We start from the raw sequence: 19,566 nt of genomic DNA, 5'->3' as shown, positions 1-19,566 counted from the left end.
CGACAGCCGCCCCTGCGCGTGCGTCACCCGCCCCGACCGGCACCGGGGGCGTGGCCAAGCGAGGCTCCTCCTCCCCGCACGCGTCCCCTCAGAAATAAACCACCACAAGTACAAACCTGCAGACTCTTTTTATTAAATTCTCCCATTTCATCTGTACAGAAAAAAAAATGCACATTATTATGTTCAGAAGTTCAGTAACATCTCAAAATTACACAGCATGGACATGTAAAAAAAAAACAAACAAAACCAAACTGAAACAAGGAGCGGCCAGGATTTATACACAGAAAGGGTAAACAATTTACAAAAGAAAAAAGTCTCGTTAATGTCACATTTAAAAATAATTATAATAATAAAAAAAAGAGACTACGTTCAAACAGCATCTGCTGTACAACAGGAATCCGCTGGGTCTGCTCTGTACACTGCAGGGTGCTGGGGAGCCCCTTCCCCTGCACCCGGCTCGTACCCACAGCTATGGATCCTCCCTCCACGGGGGCAGGCACACCTTTCCCTTTGCTCCTAGTTCAGGATTTCCAGGCGAGCACTTCTATCTAACTCAGTCAACGCAGGGGCAGCAGGGCTGGGGGCTCAGGGCGCAGCGATTCACCCTGGCAGGGATCTTTGTGTTTGGTCAGCTACAGAATCAAATCTGGGTGCTGTGCAAGGAGAAAATCTTGCCTCTGGCTACGGAAGAGCAACGCTGTTAGTCCTCCCTATCCCAGGCAGCGTTCAGGAACTCAGTGGAGCAGATGCAGAATTCCACCAGCACAGGACAATGCGCAGTGCCAGCTGAATTCTCTCTGGCACATGTGTGATTTGGGTCCTCCCTAACCAAGACTCATCGGTGGAAGCAAAATGGCAGATCTGGCTCCCAAACAAGGACACTGCACAAAGATCAGTACCTGGGAGCTGCCTGAAACATCTGAATCCCAGAATGAGGAACGTGCTCTTACACAAACCCACACTACAGTTGTTTAAGTCCACAGAGCTGTACTTTAAATAGGGACAGAGGTGCTAGATGAAATATTCTGGTTTCATATACCACACTCGTGCACTCACACACACCTCAAAACTACCTTTTTTTTTTCCAAACAAAACCAATAAAGTAAAAAACCCTACAATCTTCTTTCACTAAGTAATAATGTTGTGTTTTAACAGAAATCACCATCCAGCTTCAACACAATTCCTCTACAACATTGTGGGATTCCAGCAGTCCCTCTGGCTTATCCCATTTCTTCCCTCTGTACCTACCTGCAGTTAGTTTCTGTACTTGAGACAGTCACAACCATTATTTTCCATACAATGCACTTAACTGTGGATTCTTTCAGAGTAACACTGATTATATCAGTGTCAGATTCTGGAGGAAATGCTAATATTTTGCTACAGAATTATCCATCCTTCACTAGGATCTTTCCAGCCCTTTGCAGTGACACAGATACACGGATACTCAACCCAATCTGCTGGGCAGTACTTCAGGTGCCAGGAATTTTGTTCCCACCCAGATGACTTACTCCAGCAGCCTAATGACAAAAGTGAGGCAGGAGAATCCCAAGCTGAAATTCTCGAAAGGACTTGATTAGACTCACTAGGTAAACAATAAATAAGATTATTACTGTGAATGAGAATGAACTGCAACAGGCTAGCAGGAGTGGAGTATAGAGGTGCACATGATGCACAGTTCCTGACACACATGCCATCATTTAGGAAGCCTTGTTAACCCTCGCAGCAGCAGCAGCAGGAAGCAAATGGAGAGCTGCATGCCTTGCCAGATCCCAAACATCCAGCTCTTCCATCCATGCCCTGAGCACCAGCATCATCAAGTCTAGAATAAGCTCTCCAAGAGAAGGTTTCGTGATGACCAGGAGAAAAAAAACCAAAAACACAACAAACCCAACCAACAACCATCTCCCAAACTGCATTCAGTAGAAGGCAGATTTCTCCAGTGAGAGGTAAGGGTCATGAACAGGAAAGACTACCACAGGTTCTTCCACACCAACCCACTTGTCCTGGCTGACTGCAGCTACTGCTAACACTCTGTTAAACAGAGAAGTTAAAAAGGCTTTCTCGAATTCAAGGCAACCAGCGCTGTTTCTTACAACCATTGCTCGCAACTTCCTACCAGGGTGCTGAGACAATTGCACAGGCTGCTCAGAGAGGTTGTGACTCCCCATCCCTGGAGTGTTCAAGACCAGACTGGATGGGACTCTGAGTACCGTGGTCTAGTGTGGAAGGTGTCCTGCTCAAGGCAGGGGCTGGAATGAGATGAGTATTAGGGTTCCTTCCAACTCAAAACTGTTCTATGATTCTTTCTTTCTTTCCCTGCAGTGGAAAATGATTACCTGCAGGCAAGATGACGTGTTTGCAACAGCACAACCAGGTTATTTTTGGAAGAGTACTCCTGTGGGTTTCTCTGCTTGCAAAACCTCTAGATTTTTAGGTATGCATGAAAAGGAGAAGAATGTTTCAAGACTGTGACTGGTATATTTTTAGTTGGGAAAAAAGCAGATTTGGTCATCACCAGTGGTAGAACACCTCTTTTTAAAACATGAAAAGATAATATACTCAATGATAAAATGGCCTGGACCCCTTGCCAACCTTTAAAAGGCAGGTCTGTGTCTACTGTGACAAAAGGTTTTTTTAGTATCCTGCTTTTTCTTCCAAAGGCCTTGGGCCACACACCTCTAACAGCATCACAGTGCACTCACACAAACTGTGAGCCTGACACTGGCAGAAACACCACCAACCACAAACTAATACCACTGCAGAGCAGGGACTCCTAATGCCATGCTTCAGGCACCCTTACCATAACCTCCTCCAAATTTAAAAGGAAAGAAAAACCCAGCAAGCCTTATATCTGAAAGTAAAGAAAGTCACCTTCAGAGCTGAACAGGGCTTACATTTGGAACTATGGCTACAAACCTACAATTTTCACTGCAATGTCTTTTGGAATTTAGTGGAAGATGCTATTTCTAGACAATAAACCATCTAATTAGGCTTTTCAAGCTAATCAAGTTACAAAATGCCTTCTCAAAAAGTCACAACAGTTTAAAAAAAGCCCTCCAATGGCAATTTAATAATGCCAGATAGACATTTTGGAGAAGCAGGACTCACGCCAGCAAGCAAGGCTGCACCGAGATCCCGCTTCCCTTGCTGGCAGCTCTGTGAGCACACCCATCTTGACAGCAGTCATTTCAACACTCACTCAAGTGATACAACACACACTTCTAATTGCCAAACTAATATTTGTGGAGTTACACACCTGCGCTACCTCAAGAGACTAAATTAACTGTTTCTCTTCTGCTCCACTTCATGCTGCCAGCCAGCCAGGCAAGCTCTCTTAGCATCAGGGAGGAGGGGCAAGAGAAAGAATTCAGGCTTAAATTCAGTTTTACCTCACCACTTAACTGCAATCCTACCATACACTAACTCTCCACTGAAACTTCATCGCTCAGGCTTTTGCTGCTGCTTGTTTGTGTTCACAGTACTTTACTACAGAACCAGAAGTGTTTGTGAGACTCACTAAAATAGCAAGTCTGAACCCATACTAGTTTGCTACCATCCGCAGAGCAGGATGAAGGTATGTTTGCAAAAAGCTTTAGCAAAGAGTCATAGCAAAAGCTCACAGTATTTTGTATATGCCATTCTGTGTGTACAGCATCACCAGAATCAGCTGGTCCACACTCCAGAGTGTCTCAAAACCACCTCCACTGTTCTTCTAGAGAACAATGGGGAGAACTGGAAATGCCAGGTCTTACATAGGAGTGTGCTAAGTGGGAAAAGAAAGTTATGGTTCAAGCATCAGCCTAAGTTGGACAGTTTCAGGCACATGGTTCTTACTACAGCACCCATGGGTAAGCACATCCTAAAGGTGAATCAAGCATATCCTCCTGTACACATTGACTCTCGTGCAGCCTCTTCTAGAGTTCATCAACACACCCCATGTTTCAGTCAAAGCACCTGCCTGATGAGCTCCACACCTCCTTGTACTTGAGGAACACAGATGATGGCAAGAAGAGGCCACAACTACTGGTGCAGCTTTTCCAAAACACCTTCTCTGGGCTCTCAGGTGTAAGTATCAGGTTCTGGAAGTATAACTGTACATAGCACAAATGCACATGATGGTAACTATGCATGAGCTAAAAGCTACTTCCCTTAAAGATCCAGACGTTTCTGCCATTCATGCCACACTATCATTCTTCCATCCACTTGGCAGGACTGGCACCTGTATCCTACATCCCAGGAAAATGCCAGGTGTTATCACCATCAATTGTGCTCCAAAAGTTGTGGAGATGAAAGCCACTCTTCAGTGCCACCATGCAAACCATTAAGACCCAGAGTATGATTACAAACCACTGTGCTAACCCACAAGTAACCATTACACAGAGAGAGAGGATGATAGGTGTTCTGGTGCTTTCTGCATCACTGACAGAGCACTGCACTGCCAGTGTGTCAGTACCATCTACACACAGTTAAGGGAGGGTAACAGCTTAGCAATAGCAAGGTAAAATAAAAGGAGTGTTAGAATTTTACTGCATCATTGCTAATAAAAAAGTTGACTGAGTAACTGCTCAGAGCACTTCCTGCCCACTGACACTGTTCACTACTGACAGGCTCTACATACCTCGTGTCTACATCGTGCCTTTAATCTACTGAAACACAAGTTGGATAGCTCACATGAGTATTCAATCCTGGTCAGTATTTTATTCTATCTTGCGAGCAGCAGAGGAAGAAAGGAAGGACATCTTTTCAGCCAAAAAAATCCACAGTCACATAAGCAGGATATTCACTAGGAGATGACACCAGTGGTTGGTGTCCTTAGGTTGTCCAAGACTATGCTCTGAAGATGCTTCACACAGACGAGCAAGACGTCCAAAACAAGGCCAGCTGTGGTGTAAGATGCAATTTACCCTTTAATTTCCTGCCTCAACTTCACCCAGCCACAGAGGATGACTAGATTTCAGTATGAACCATTACCTAAATCATATAGTCGGTATGCAGAATATGTCTGTCTTTAAAAATTTACTTAAAAACTGCTTGAGCTGCAGGTCATATCAGTCTGATTTGGAGAGTGAAGGCAGTTCCAACAGTACAACAGAGACTTGTCTACAGGCAGGTAAACGAGAGTCTGCTAACAAAGGGGTAACAAAAGCTGCTGGCTGGGCTGCCAATGTTGCACACAAACTTTCATAGGATGAAGATGCCATGGATGAGATCCAGGATGGGAAAACTGAGCCAACACCTGCTGCTTTTCTAATTTTTTTTTAATTTTTTTTTTTTAATTCTCCTCTCACAAGAGGGGCCGGGTAGACTATACAGAGGAGGGCTGTACAAAACTGGGCACTGGGCAGGCATTTCTTCAGCAGGCAATCCAGGCTCTACCTGTCCTTGAGCTCTCTTGTCACCCGCTTGGTGATGCGTCCACACATCAGGCCGATGAGGAAGAGTACACAGATGCCAACCGTGATCACAGACAGGATGTAATTCTTGGATGGAGAGGTCATAACTTGCATGGCAAGGTCAGAAAAGCCTTCTGCTGGGGCAACCTAGGGGTAGCAAAGGGAATAAATGAGCCAAGCTGTGCTTTCCATGCAACCCTCAGCTGTGACATTTACCAGTTTTAGTGTCTGGTGCTGCTATTGCGGAGTCCTGTCGTTACAATGGGCCTGAACCAGAAAAAAGCAGGCCTGCAGTGATTCACCTGAAGGAGCTGCTGTTCAGGAGACACCTTTATAACAGGAAGTTTTCCCGCCCCTATTTCATTGCCCCACACTTTCTCTGCAGGAGACTAAGCCCTGTGTGCACACAAGATAGTTTAATTCTGCATTGTCAGGGATGCATCTGAGACATAGAGAAAATAAGATTTAAGTACCTAGAAGACAACCTGATTTCAGTTTTTCTGGACCAAACTCAAAATACTAAACTTCACTTGGAAACAAGAATTTCATTACAGTTGAAGTTTTTCATAAATACCTTGCAACAGAAAGATCTAAGGCACTAAAAAATGGAAATCATTTACATATTCACCTTTGCAGCATAGCTCCACATTTCAATACGATCATTAAGGCGTTTCTTGCATTCAGGCTGCAACCTCACACGCTTATCTTCCAGAGCTTCCATTAAGCATGACATTTCTGTAATGTGCAGAAGATGGTGTTACAAAATAGAAACAGTGGCTTTGATAACATGGTGCAGAGAGGGCTCTTCCATTCTCATGAAGGCTGATGGTTACAAGGCTTTCTAAACAGACCTGGCAGACTATGCCTGAAGCTAGCAATTTCACCAAGATTCATGATCAGTATTGCATTTGGAGATGCAAGGAATTTTTACTTCCAAAAAGAAACTACAGAATGTATCCAATATATAATTCATGTGGTTTACATGAGATTTTATGAAGTCTTATAAATCTGCACCTTCAAAGAGCTGTACACTCTGAACTCCATGACACCAGCCTTTAGAAAGAGCTAAGATCAAATTCAGTTCAGAAAAAAACACAGCCTTATCTTCTTAGGCTTGTTAGGCATTTCTTTTGAACAACAATACATTTTGAAAGGTTTAACTTCCTGACTTTTCACACAGTTTCATGAAAAGGAAATGGGATCACAGTGCTCTGGTGCCTACAGAGGGGCTTGGCCAACTAACTCATAAGCTTGTTTAAATGCTCATATAAGACACAGACATAAAATTTTGTATTTTTTATTCATGTTACCATACTTGACTAATCCCTAATTAGATGTTTTCTGCTTTGAAGTGAAGAATTACTTAGCTCATAGCAAACAGACCACAGACTTAGTTAAACCAACTCCAGACTTTTAATGCACAATTGTCAATTCAAGCAGGCAGAGCCCTCTCTAAGCTACAGACTTGGACACAAGGAAAGAATTCTTAACTCCCATTCATCTACCACTTCTGCTGCTGTTCCATCCTGTTGTCTACAAATGACTGGTGGAAATATCTTGTATGGAAGATTACACTGGTAAGAAATGCAGGTTAAATATCTCAAGCCTGAGAGGTTACACAAGTACAGCATGAGCACTTACGGCGTCCTCTCCCTGGCGGGATGGCAGCACAGTGGTGTTTGATGTCTAGGGCACAGGCCGTGTGAAGCACTGGGTCAACAAAGATATCTGCTTTGCTTTCCTTCAGCATGTTGAGCACTTCCTGCAGAGGAGGAAATTACAAGTATGTCTCAGAAAAAGGAGACAGAACAAAACTCATGCTGATCAATGTCTCTGAAAGGTGTATCATCTTTTCAAATCCAGGATTGTGAGAAAACCCACCACTGTCCTTGGATAAGGACAGATATATGGATATGGACATAATATGAATGCTGGTTTAGGCTTAATTAAGTGTCCTGGTTTGTAACATTCCTTAAAATATTCATATTATTCTAAAAGACAAAGGCAGCATGCCAGGACTACTCCAGTTAGAACTGAAATCAGGTGCCATAGTCATGGCACAATTCATACAGCCCTCAAGCACACAGCCTGGGCCTAGGAAAGCCTGCAATAGCATCAAGAAATAGGTTAGTAACAAGAACCTTTGGAAACCATCATCAAGAAAGGATTCAAGTCTGGAATTGCAAAGGAGGAACTTTCAACATAATTTTCACTAGCAAATTGAAATTGAATTGAATCACTGCAGTCCAGAACCAAGATGTATAGGGAAATTTCAGCACTCTGGCCTCATACTAGCTAGAACATGACCTAGGCTGTGACCTGGAAAAATCACAGACTTCTGCAGGGATAGAAGCTTTTTAGGACATCCAATTTATTTTCTTTACCTTCTTGCACATCTCAGTTTTTATTTTCAGAAGATTCACTTTCAGACATTCTTCCACCTGCCCAGTCTGCTCCTGAGCTGCTGCTTCTTCTGCACACAAGCTGGAAATCTATTTTGAAAGAGGTGTTTTAACATAAGTAGTTCACAACAATCATCCTTGCCTTTTAGCACTTTTATATCTCAATATGTTAGTTCATCACAGGGTGCAGCTGAAGAATACATGATGAGATTCCTTCCCCCCTCAAAATCCCCAAAGCCAAATGCAGCCTGGCTCATGCAATATGCATAACCCTTTGAAAGCCAGCAGCAAGAAGTCAATATCACTGTACTGAGGAGGAGGGCAGGGAAGAAAACAGCATGGAAAGAATGTGCAAGTATGAAATAAGTAACACTTGAAGCATGACCAACACTGTTACCAAAAGTGAAAACTCAAAGCTTGACTGTATTCCAGTTAAGGCTGACAAGACCAGAGAACTGACTTCTTTTTGACAACTGGAAAGAAGTATTTTTCCATAGCCACAAGTACTGATAAGATCTCAGATGAAATAATTAACTTCTTATTAGCACTGCACAGGAAACTGCAACTCTTGTGCACTGGATAAAAGTCACAGCAGAGAATGTGACTAGCTAGAAGCGGCTCAAAGGGATTTTTTTGTTTTACTTATTAGGAAAGCATGTTCTGAGAAATAAAAACCTGTTACACAAAGAGAGCTTTCATCCTGAAAGAGTAGCTATGGAGTTACTCTCCTACCTCATCAGAACAGTGCATCTGAAGCTGGGGATCCAGCCGATAATCAAGGGCCGATTCCTGGATTATCACTCGAATTTGGTCCTCACAGTCTGGAGAGAGACGCTGTTTGGAGGAGAAAGTCATTAACTCACTCAATGACCTTTGGGAATCAACCACCCTGTACATTAACCTGTATTCTATAATATTTCTATAGGAACATAAAAAGCCTCTTTAGCCTGTTATATACGCTGAACACAACACAAGCCCAAATTTGATTTGTTATTCAATGACTGTTGAGCAGCACGATTTGCACATTTTGTCTTTTGCAGACACCAGTTCTACTCACCTGGTCTGCATATTTCAACTTCAGGCATGAGATGACTTGACCTTCCAACTCTGTATCATCCTTGGCCCTATTCAGGATATTTTGGCAGAATTTTGGTATGTCTGCTTTGCATGCCTTCCTGAGCACAGGGTTTAAGCGGTAATCTAACCAGGAGAGATGACAGAACTTCATTAGAGCACACATCTCTTCAGATTACAGAGCATAGCACTCCAAAAGAGATGGGACAGAAATCTCCTGGATGACATTATACCATCAAGGAACATAATTTTTGGGGAAAATAGTATTTTTTTGTAACAGAATTTCAAATTGTGAGATAATAGCTTCAGGAATACAGAGGATTCAACAACACATGCTGACCCTCAAGAACTTGACTGAGGTCAGTGTGTACACAGAAAACAACAAAGGAGAATAAAACAAAACTGATACTCGTCCAGCCATGCAGAACACCTCAGGCGAGCAAGTTTTGGTTTTAATTCAGAAGATACCTGTGTTCTGTGTAATCTGGCGCTTGGTAATCATCTGCTTGCATTTAGGATCCATCACTTCGCTGTTCTTGTTTTGTTTCAAGCACTGTAACATGTTTTTTGAATCCGCCTCTGGACAAAACCGCTACAAAAAAATCCCCAAAACACAACAAGCTGCATCACTAAAAGCACTTGAAAAAACAAAATCCACACCCAACCACTAGCTTCCAATTCATGGAAGGGAATAGTCACGTGCTCAACAGAGAGGTATACAGCCACCCTGCCTAGCTCCAACATCTCTGTGCTGCTCTCTGAATTGACTATGGGCACAAATGTCTCTGCTTATGGACTGAGCACTGAGCTGTGCAGTCCTCACTGGCTTTACCAAAAGCAAATGGCCTTTCTTTTCTATTCTTAAGAAACAGTACACTTGGAAAGAAATATCCACCAAATTAGGTCTCATACTCAACTATTTTGTTCCCATTTATTTTAGAAACTAAAAACCTAATCTTTTAAGTCTATGCACATACTGCTGTCCTGTGTAAATGCTGCTTGGACAACACAACAGTAAAGAGTTTATTAGTACCACTCAGGGCAAACTAAGACCACACACAAGGAGAAAGCAGAGAGGAGCTCATTACAACAATTAGCCCATTCCCACCTTGAATCAGATAGTCAAAAGTGAACCAGCTTACCCAAAATTCAGACCAAGGTACTAATTTCTTTTGTTAGAAACTAATTCTGTGGGTCTACGGTAAGGCTTTTGCATCTCCAAATCCTCACTATTTTGATGAGATCACAGATCTCTTTTTAAAAACATGTGTCTGAACTGGAGAGCAAATAACTCTCAGGATGTTCTTCATCAGCCAAAATATGGAGTCACTGCATACAGACCACAAATACTACTGGAATTCTGGCTACTGTGAAAGAGTGGCTTATATATCACAGATCTCTTTTTAAAAACATGTGTCTGAACTGGAGAGCAAATAACTCTCAGGATGTTCTTCATCAGCCAAAATATGGAGTCACTGCATACAGACCACAAATACTACTGGAATTCTGGCTACTGTGAAAGAGGGTCTTATATGAACATTCACTGCTGCTTTCTACATGGTGCCACTTCCAGCTTTCATTTCTAATTTGAAGTTATACATGATTTTGCCTGCCCTATCAGTTTGATAAAAGTCTCTGTGCACCAGGTCAGCAGTGAACTGAAGATTTTACTCTTCTCTGTAATCATAACTTCTTCACCCTTGCTAAAAGCCAATCCAAATCCAAACTGACTGGATGAGAACTGTATTAGGAGCCTCAGCACAGTTTCCCTCATCAATTCTGCTGGCAGCTGGGAAGACAAATTTATTAGTGCACAGGCTTTGATCAGGAAGTTGAAAGAGAAGAGCCCTGAAGAAACCTCAGCCTGATTCAGATTTAAGAAACAGATTACTTTGCAAAAATGCAATCATTTTTGAAAAAAGCACAGCAATATTGTAACAAGCCTTTATGGGAAGCTCAAAGCTGACAGAGCTCTTATATTCCAACTCACCCTCTCAAATGAGCACACTACCATTACCTTGATCATCTGCTTGCACACCCTCATGAGTGTGTAGTCCAGTTCTGGGTCCATCATCTCTGTCTCCTGCAGTTTAAACACCTTCTGGTGGCACCGTGTACTCAATTGCTTCTTGATTTCTTTCAGGCATTCAATAATCTACAACACAACATTGCAGGCATAATGGACACACTATTGATATAATTCTGTCATACACAGCCATGTGCTCCCCTAATGACCACCTTCATCTCATTTGGGCAGTTCAGTTCCCAATGCCTAGATTTTATCAAAGTCATTACCAATGCTTATTTCCAGGACTTGCTTTAAGCTCATCTTTTCTCACAAAGATTTATTGAGATGAAGAGGGTCTCTTGGACTTATTCCAGAACCACAAATCTCATCCTGCAGATATTATGCCTACAAAATCTTTAGCAACATTTGCAGTAAACAGCTGCTAATAGCTTGACACCAGCATAAACTGAAGAATGAAGGGCTCACAGCATTGCATTCACCCAGTATTAATGCTAGTGGGCCAGTGGAAAAGAAAGAAATTAACATTCCAAAGTACTACCAAAATATTTGACTGATATCAAAATGAAAATCTCAAGCTGCACTTACATGGGCAAAAGTGTTCTTCAAAAGTTTTCTGAAATGAAAGTACAAATTAAATTGTAAATTATTAATAAATTCCATTACCTGAGCATTGCCATAGGGCACATTCTGGCAGTAATTCTTGATGTCACTTTTACAAGCCTCATACAGTTCTGGTTCAAGTCTGATATCCTCAGTCTGCAGGAAAAATTACAACATGAGCCTTAAAGTGGAACTTGAGACTATTTCACTTTTTTACCCTCTTAACTGAAGACCTCTACTCAGAAAAAGTAAGCAACCCTCACAATAGGCATTGAGTTTCTTTGAATATAAGGGTCTTGGGTGTGAGAAGTGGTGTTAGGAAATCAGCTTGGCAACTCTCTGCAGCAATCCCTCAGCTTTTTAGACTGAAGAAAGAGTTTAAATCAAATCACAGAGCTAGGAAGTTATTTCAAATGCCTCTCCTAAAAGGGTATCATCACAACTGTCCAAGACAACTAAAATCTTTCCACATGAAAACTGAAGGACATATTAACAGCCACCCATCTAGTAGGTGATCTGGAGGATGTGAATGAAGTTTCCTGATTTTGGCGATGCCCACCATCTGAATTCTTCCATACAAAGGCAAGAGTGCTGCCTCTCCCGATATGGACCTACTTAGGGTGAAGCTTTGACACTTAAACAGTATCTACACGACAAAGACCTTAAGAGTTTATTACTGCAAGCACTGCAGCAGGAAGTTGAGAGGCAGCTTTGCCTACCAGAACAAACACTACTCCTATTTATCCATTGAGCAACTTGAAGCAGCTGGAGTCGAGTTGCTTCATCTGTGCTTGTTTCCTCAGTCTGTAAAATGGAGCTTTTGTTCTCTCCTAGAGGATGTTAAGGACATCAGAATGTGTAGCACGTTGCTGTCTAACACTAAACATAATCACTTCTAGCTGAAATTCCAATGACCATTTAACTTGCCTTAGCCTTCACCAGACTATATTTAAGGCATTAAAGCAGACAATCAGTACTTTCACCATGAAGGGCAATTGAGCCCTTGTAAGAAAAGGGGAAAAAATAAATAAGATACATCTTGCAAACAAACTTCCTTTCCCCCCCCACCCCCCCCAAGATGGACAAACCAGGAAGCTTTAATGGAAGGACATCACTACAAGAGTGGGGAGAACAAGAGTTTCAGGCATGTTTACCATCTCCAACTCCTCCACACGCAGCTGTTTGCGGCACTTCAGAGAGACCCTGTGCTCCTTGGCATCCTGCAAAGTATCATTGCGCACAGTTGTGCTCAGACAGATCACCACATCCACCCTGCAGAAAAGAAAACAGCCTTTTATTCGTACACCCTTCACTAAGACCAGCCAAGGTTGATATGGGATTACCACACCAGAGAAACTGACTCCAATAATCCAAACACAGTATAAAACTCTTGCGCATCTGTGCTTACTTCTGGATACAGTTCTACGTAGAGTAACTGTATCACAATTAAAACCTAAATTGGAGTCTAGATCAGCAGACAGGAAGATATTCAAAATGCCACCAACCCCTCTGCCCAGCAAGACTTCTGCTCTTAAGTCATGTCAGCACTTCAGAAAAGCTTTGCTTCATCTCAGAAATAGATGGTGGCGAATACCAGCATAGCATTGCAAGCAATCCCTTTACACTGTGGGAAGGGCATTTACCTCATAAAATGCAAATAGTCTTGCTATCCACAAACAGGACTGACCTTGTGTGTAATTTAGCCTTACACTATTGCAGCAGGACATTAAAAAAAATCCCTTAGACTGCAGTGAATAAACCAGATAAAGCAAGTGGGATATTTTCCCTTCCCAGATCAGCAACTAGAACAAAAGTAGTCTGCCTCTTAGAAGACAATTAATCTGGCATGGATATAAGACATTCTGGGACATGAAATCCACTAATTGTAATAATTAGCTAATTTCACAGCAAGTAAAATAAAGAGGACAGGCTTCTATCCAGGAGTAAAGCAGAAGTAATTTTAAGAGGCAGGCCTCTACCTTAAGCATCTGCAGAACACAGTCACTAAGGGAACACATACAAGCTAATCAGCCTTTCAAGGAAGTTTTTGGTCCCATCATGAAATACTCTGTCACTTAATTACACATGTATACTGTTTGGGCAGGAACTGCATACTTTTTTTTGATGTTGGGGCACAGTTTCAGCACATCCTCCTTGCAAGCCATTTTGAACTTGTACGAGAACCTAAAATCTTTCATTTGAACCTAAAAGAGAGAAATGAGGAGAAAAACATCTTTGGTCATCCAGAGTTAAAAAAAAGAAAAAAAAAGCAAACTGCTGGCCAAAAGAACACTTGCTGAATCACACAATTACTTTTGTTCAAACTTAGCAATATGGAAGCAAGGGGAATGCTGCACTGCTGAAGAAGTTGAGACCCTGTCTACCAAATGCCAGGGAGGAAGGAAGGGCTGAAAAGAAATAATCTCCAGAAGTGACCATTTATGACCAGGCATGCAAATACAACTATATAAATTCACAAGAGCTCTTTAAATACAGTAAAAAAATCAATTTCAAAGAAGGAGCTAATTTCATAATTAGCTAATTCCCAGCAATACCCTGAAAGAACAGAACAGGCTTCCACTGATAGCAGAAAAAAGCGTTGCTCACCAGCTGGAAATGAGTAACACCGATTGCACATTTTTCATTCATTTCCTTCTGGTGTTTGTTCTGTATTAGACACTCCATCAGATCCCCAGAATCAATCTGGTTATCTGCAACCTCCTGAAGAAGAGAGGAAAGGCATAGAAATAAACTGCTTTTCCAAGTCATGGGTTTTATACTCTTTTAGCCCACTGTGACCAGGGAATATGGAATTCCAGTTCCACTCTCCATGGTGAGCTCACTATTAACTGACCACCCTCGAGTTGCACCACACAACTGCAGCACACAGCTATGTTTAGACAGTTCAGGAAAGAATCATCTCAGAAACAGACACACTTCAGACTCAGGAGGACACACTGCAAAGACTCAGTGCTTACATGACATTTATAATTAGGTGCCTCCACTGCTCTTTAACTACTCAGCCCTACACCAGTGAAGTTATTTCAGCAGTGCTGAGCAGCTGAACAGAGTACCATGGTTAGACATGCCTGCATGTAAACGAGAAGGAAAAAGATCTAGTATTTAACTCAATGTAAAGAGTGATTTTTGCCAACTACAGAGCAATTTTCATCTTCAAACTAACTTTTATGCTAGGGCTCTTACAACAGCAGAAACATTAGGTAGAACTAAGAATTTATATTTCAGGGTGATATTTTAATTAAAGACTTTTGGAAATTATTACCTCTGATTTCACTTTTGATGTGTAGAAAGAACTAATACTAAAACTCTCTAACCTCTCCCATTGAGTTTCTCCTCAAAGATATTCACACCATTACAATGTACTCACATGACAGAATGTCTGGATAATGGGCTCACATGCTCTCATCAGCAAGGCTTCAATTTGAATGTCCTGCAGAAAAGACAGTTTTTCATTTTCACAGTGAATGCACAAGAGAAAAAGACTCTGGAAAAAACCTGTGATAACAACTCAAACTCAACCCAGTTTACAGGATTTTGAGAAATGCAATCCAGACAGCTTTGCCCTTTAGCTCTGGAAATCCTGGGGTTCACTCTTGCCAACATGGCAAATGCAAGACAAGCCTTCCAGCTTAAGGGAAGAGCCTGGTCTCCACAGAAACTCCTGGCTTGGATAATTCAGTCATTCTCCTCCAAACTAGGTGCTAGAGCATTAGAAATCACCTTACACCTAGGCAGGAGATGAAGATTTGGCATAGTTCTGAGAAAACCAATTTCTAACCACTGGAAGGGAACTTTCCCTAGGGCACTTTCCCTAGTGTAAATTTTAAGAGATATGGGGAACAGTCTGGGTCTCGACAGTCAAATATGCAGTTTCATAAGAGAAGTAAAGCTGCCAAAGTCACTGGAAACCTCTACCAATGTACCTGGTGGTTATTGCTTGCCAAGTTTTCGTGGCTGGGAGGGAAGCTGCGATAGTGTACTCAAAACTACTTGCAAGCAAGACCAAAACCTCAAGTCCCATCACATATCTTGACTTGTGTTAAAGTTAACTGGGTTCCTGTGCAAATCTTAGTTTTAGTACCATAAGTGACCTTTAAAGCAGGAGATATGCCATCAACAGCCTAAAATCCTGAACTGTTGTTCATTTCTCTTCCTCAAGAACCTCCAGGAAAACTTCCACTGTACGAGGTAAAAAGCATGTATTTTGATGCCAGATCCTAGCTGCATTTCTACAGCTCCTCTAACCTCAGGTTTCTTCATCATTATTAAAATGGCATGCTTAACTAGACATGCTCATCTATTCCCTTTACCCCAGGCTGAAATCCACTCACCTCAGACTCCAGCTCAGTAAGGTTTCCCACTATGTCTCTGCAATCAGACACCAAGTCATCAAGATGGTCCTGAAGGCATTCCAGCTCCTACAGAAACAGACATTTTAGTGTGTGATCCAAGAACCCAAGCTGAAATTCTGGGCTTAAAACATTATTACACATGTGAAACTGCCCTCCTTTTTGTAAAGTCCTAAATCTCATTTAATCCCACTCCTCTACTAGCACTCCCAGAACACACATACATAGTAATGCCTGAAAATGTTGGTCTAGAATGTTACCTTACCACTTGTTCTCAAAAGCTGCACAATGTGCTTTCACTTCTGGAATATCCCATTTAATTTGCCCTTTCCATAAGCTTAAGGAGAGGTTAGTTACCCAGCCTATGATGGGCACTTCAGAAAGACAGTGGTGTCTACAGCATCTGCTGCAGAATGGTCCCCTCACTACAGCCCTCCAGGCACAGCAGTTTAACATGAAAGTATCTGCTGAAACTTTGTTAAGTAGCTGCAGATGTTAGTTCAGCTTGGTACAAACACAGGAAGCATGTCAGTATTTGCCAAATGGAAATGGGATAAAGTTTATGTGGGAAATATCAAGCTTGTAATAGAATATTATAAATAAGAGGGTTGACGGAGGTAGGGTTGCTTCTTTAAAGCCCTTTTTGCAAACTATCCCCTTCTCCCTCCTCATTCTACTAGTATCTGAACATGCAAAGCTTTTCTGCACCACCTGTCTCAGTCTGGTGCAGATTGTCTTTCAAACTGCACTAATTTTTAACACATTCTCCACTATCAAGAAGCAGCAAGACATCCTTTTACCCCCTTTATATCTTTCCCATCCTTTGCAAACAAAGTAGCAATGATATTGTGTACAGTACCTGCCCTGTCTCTGTTTTTTCACTGCACCACTTCCCCAAGTCAATCATGCACTTGTCCTGGAGGGCTGGGTCCAGCTTCACATCCATGGCTCGCTGATGGAGGATTCTCTGCACCTCTGCTCTACACTCTCGTGATAGCTGCAAAGAGAACAGGGAGTGTTTGCCATATGGGGTCCCTAAATCCACACAGGGCAAACAGGATGCTGTCAGCTGAGGTTCTGAGAGTGACCACAAATACCATTATCAATCCCAGAAGGCACAGAAGTCCTGCACTGCACAGCCCAGGCCTGCCAGGGCCCCCACAAGAAATGAGGGCTCCAAAAGAGCTTGGAGCTCTTTAGTTTAGATAGATGCTCCTCTCATTCCACTAAGTTAAATTTTATATTTTTAAACCTCTACTTTTAGAGGTTTATGAAATGTTTTATGAAAGAGATGTCAGATCAGGTCCCCAGGCTATCTGCTACACCTTCACTCAAGGCTACAGACCGACTATGGAGAAGAAAGTCAAAATAGCTCATGCCCTCAATATCAAATGGGAAGCCCAGAATCAGGCAAAGTAGTCCAGCTGTAATTTCTGCTCAGCAATCACCACCACAGCACATCAGAGTCAGCACTTGCAAGACAGGAAGAAACAAACTGTAGGAAACCAAGGGGTACTGGTGTGGTGCTTATCCAACCTAAAATGCACCAGTTGAAGTTTAAAGCTTCATACATTTAAAAATCCAAACCCCTGGAAGTTACCTAGTATTCTGTCAACAGCAGTGGAAACAAATACAGGTCTAACCTCCCATAGGTTTGCTTCCAAGACTAAATTTTAAAATGACAGCTGCTCCCTTAGCCTACTTTCCAAAAGAAAAACACATTTAAAAACCTTTTCTCTCTCTGATAGATTATTTGCAGGATGGCTATTGATTTCTTTGGTCAGCACTAATATAAAATGGAATGAAAAAGTCTCAACTCAGCAGACTAAGAAACTGCATTAAAAAAAATTATTCCTAAAAGAGATGCTTTCAATCAATACTTGACCTCTGCCACAAAAGACCTTCTAAATCAAGCTGTGGAAATTAATTTTTAAACTGGGCCATTGTGTAAACCCATCAATTCCTAGGGACTGTGTACACTACAGTGCCAAAAGAAATGGAACTGAGTACCCAGGTGCTTTCATCTGAGTGCCCTGCTAAAGGCACGAGAGGGCAGCAAACTTGAAAAGAGCAGCTCTCAACCACAAATGTGATTATGGTGGATCTCCAGACTCCAGGGCAGCAAGTCAGATCCCTACTGTCATCTTCAAAGACAGCATAAGCACATTTACCAGTACAGCATGCTCCAAAGAACTGGAAGGATACATTATATCAATAGGAAGAACTACATGGAATATAATCTGAAGCTGGGCAAAAATCAAAACTTAAGTAGCAACAGCCGAGGAAAGCTGATCTTGAAACTCCTTGTTGCATAAAATCAATTTTGCATCTATGCTGGCTATCTGCAAGGAATCATATTCCTCTTTTGAAAGAATGAGGGAGGACTTGTACTGGGTTTGAAACAGAAATGTAAGTTGGTGTCAGCACACAGTTCTCTCCATGGGCCTGTGACACAGGTCAGTCATCCTGCTGGGCCTACTCTGACTCACCAGAACAACCACCTAGACCTTCAGGGCACCCTTGAGGAGGAGCTGGGCACCCAAAGCAGTGCAACCACCACCTACAGTAAATGATTTAGAATTGCTTGTCTGAGTTCTGGCAGTTTTAGCATTGCGTGTCGAACTTCCAAACACGTGTGCAACCCTTCTACCACAGATCAACAAGGTGTCCATTAGCACTCACCCTCCTTCCCTGCTCCTCTGTGCGATATGCATGCCTGTACAAGCAGGAGAAAACAGCCCCTGGAGGCATCAGCTCACTGGTCTCATTCCAGCCATGGGTATGGCAGAGGCGGGAGGCATCCCCCTGACACTTGCGGTAAAGGACTGTGTCCAACCTGCAAACAAAGGAGTTATCACTGGCACTTCACTCAAACATGGAATGTTTTTCATATCCAAAATACTCTGGAGGCAAAAAATTCACTTCAAGTCTCAGGCACCACCAGGACACCACGCAGCAGCAGTGTCTGACCAACTGAACCAACAGGTGGCCTCAACTCAATTTGGAATCAACTCCCTAAGTAACACCAAAATATTTAATTACAGATCAAATTTTCAACACTTCCTGAAACACCTCCCATTTTCTTCTGCAGTATGCCAGCCAAATGCTGATACATGAGAAAAGAAATCATCTCCTTGATGCCCTGAAGCAGCAGAAAGGCAGGTACATACCACATTTTGCTTGTGTAATATCTTACACTTTGTACTGCTGCCATTCTGAAACACCATTTCCATAAAAATCTGAGTTGGATTGATTCTGTCTGCCCTGGATTTGAGCCAACTGCAAACTCAGTGCCCCCTGCTTTGCATATAAGTGCAGATCTCTTAAGATGATATCTAATTACATAAAAGCTAAGTGAGATATTGCTAATCTTCCAAAATGGAAACTTCATATTTATAAAACACTATAGGGAAAAAATATCACGAGATTTCAGTGGACACAATGATATAGATAATGATAAAGGTATCAACAAAACCCCTTCTACTCTGTGCATCTGTCTGAGGCACACAGTCAGTGCAACAGATTCATAAGCCAGCTCTGGGGAACAGTGGCTAAACAAAGATAAGCAAATGCTGCCCAGCCTGCATTATGAATTAGAATTATTCTTACTCCCAGGAAAATGCAAATAATCAGTCTTCCTTCTTCCAATCATTTAAGTTTGACTCAAACAATGAATTACCTGCTGGAAACAGTACAGG

The 19,566-nt window shown here is 42.1% G+C and overlaps 1 protein-coding gene across 1 annotated transcript in view; it reads right to left on the bottom strand.

Annotated features, from left to right (window-relative positions):
- Positions 1-109: 109 nt before the first annotated feature.
- The window catches only part of GLG1 (golgi glycoprotein 1), an 82,709-nt gene continuing 63,252 nt past the window's right edge, over positions 110-19,566 (bottom strand). The window contains exons 12-27 of the mRNA XM_005422817.2: positions 18,551-18,704; positions 16,728-16,865; positions 15,851-15,937; positions 14,887-14,949; positions 14,106-14,219; positions 13,614-13,702; positions 12,653-12,770; positions 11,562-11,654; positions 10,887-11,024; positions 9,338-9,461; positions 8,853-8,995; positions 8,528-8,629; positions 7,778-7,885; positions 7,035-7,155; positions 6,022-6,128; positions 110-5,540 (exon numbers count right to left, since the gene is read on the bottom strand). Of these exons, the coding sequence (XP_005422874.1) occupies positions 5,373-5,540; positions 6,022-6,128; positions 7,035-7,155; positions 7,778-7,885; positions 8,528-8,629; positions 8,853-8,995; positions 9,338-9,461; positions 10,887-11,024; positions 11,562-11,654; positions 12,653-12,770; positions 13,614-13,702; positions 14,106-14,219; positions 14,887-14,949; positions 15,851-15,937; positions 16,728-16,865; positions 18,551-18,704 (1,867 nt within the window). The 3' untranslated portion in view covers positions 110-5,372. The remainder of the gene's footprint in view (positions 5,541-6,021; positions 6,129-7,034; positions 7,156-7,777; positions 7,886-8,527; positions 8,630-8,852; positions 8,996-9,337; positions 9,462-10,886; positions 11,025-11,561; positions 11,655-12,652; positions 12,771-13,613; positions 13,703-14,105; positions 14,220-14,886; positions 14,950-15,850; positions 15,938-16,727; positions 16,866-18,550; positions 18,705-19,566) is intronic.

Source organism: Geospiza fortis, unplaced genomic scaffold (assembly GCF_000277835.1).
Source record: "Geospiza fortis unplaced genomic scaffold, GeoFor_1.0 scaffold97, whole genome shotgun sequence".
In the NCBI taxonomy this organism is placed as follows: Eukaryota; Metazoa; Chordata; class Aves; order Passeriformes; family Thraupidae; genus Geospiza; species Geospiza fortis.
Note: the sequence above shows the minus strand (reverse complement) of the source record. Positions and strands in the feature narration are given on the sequence as shown.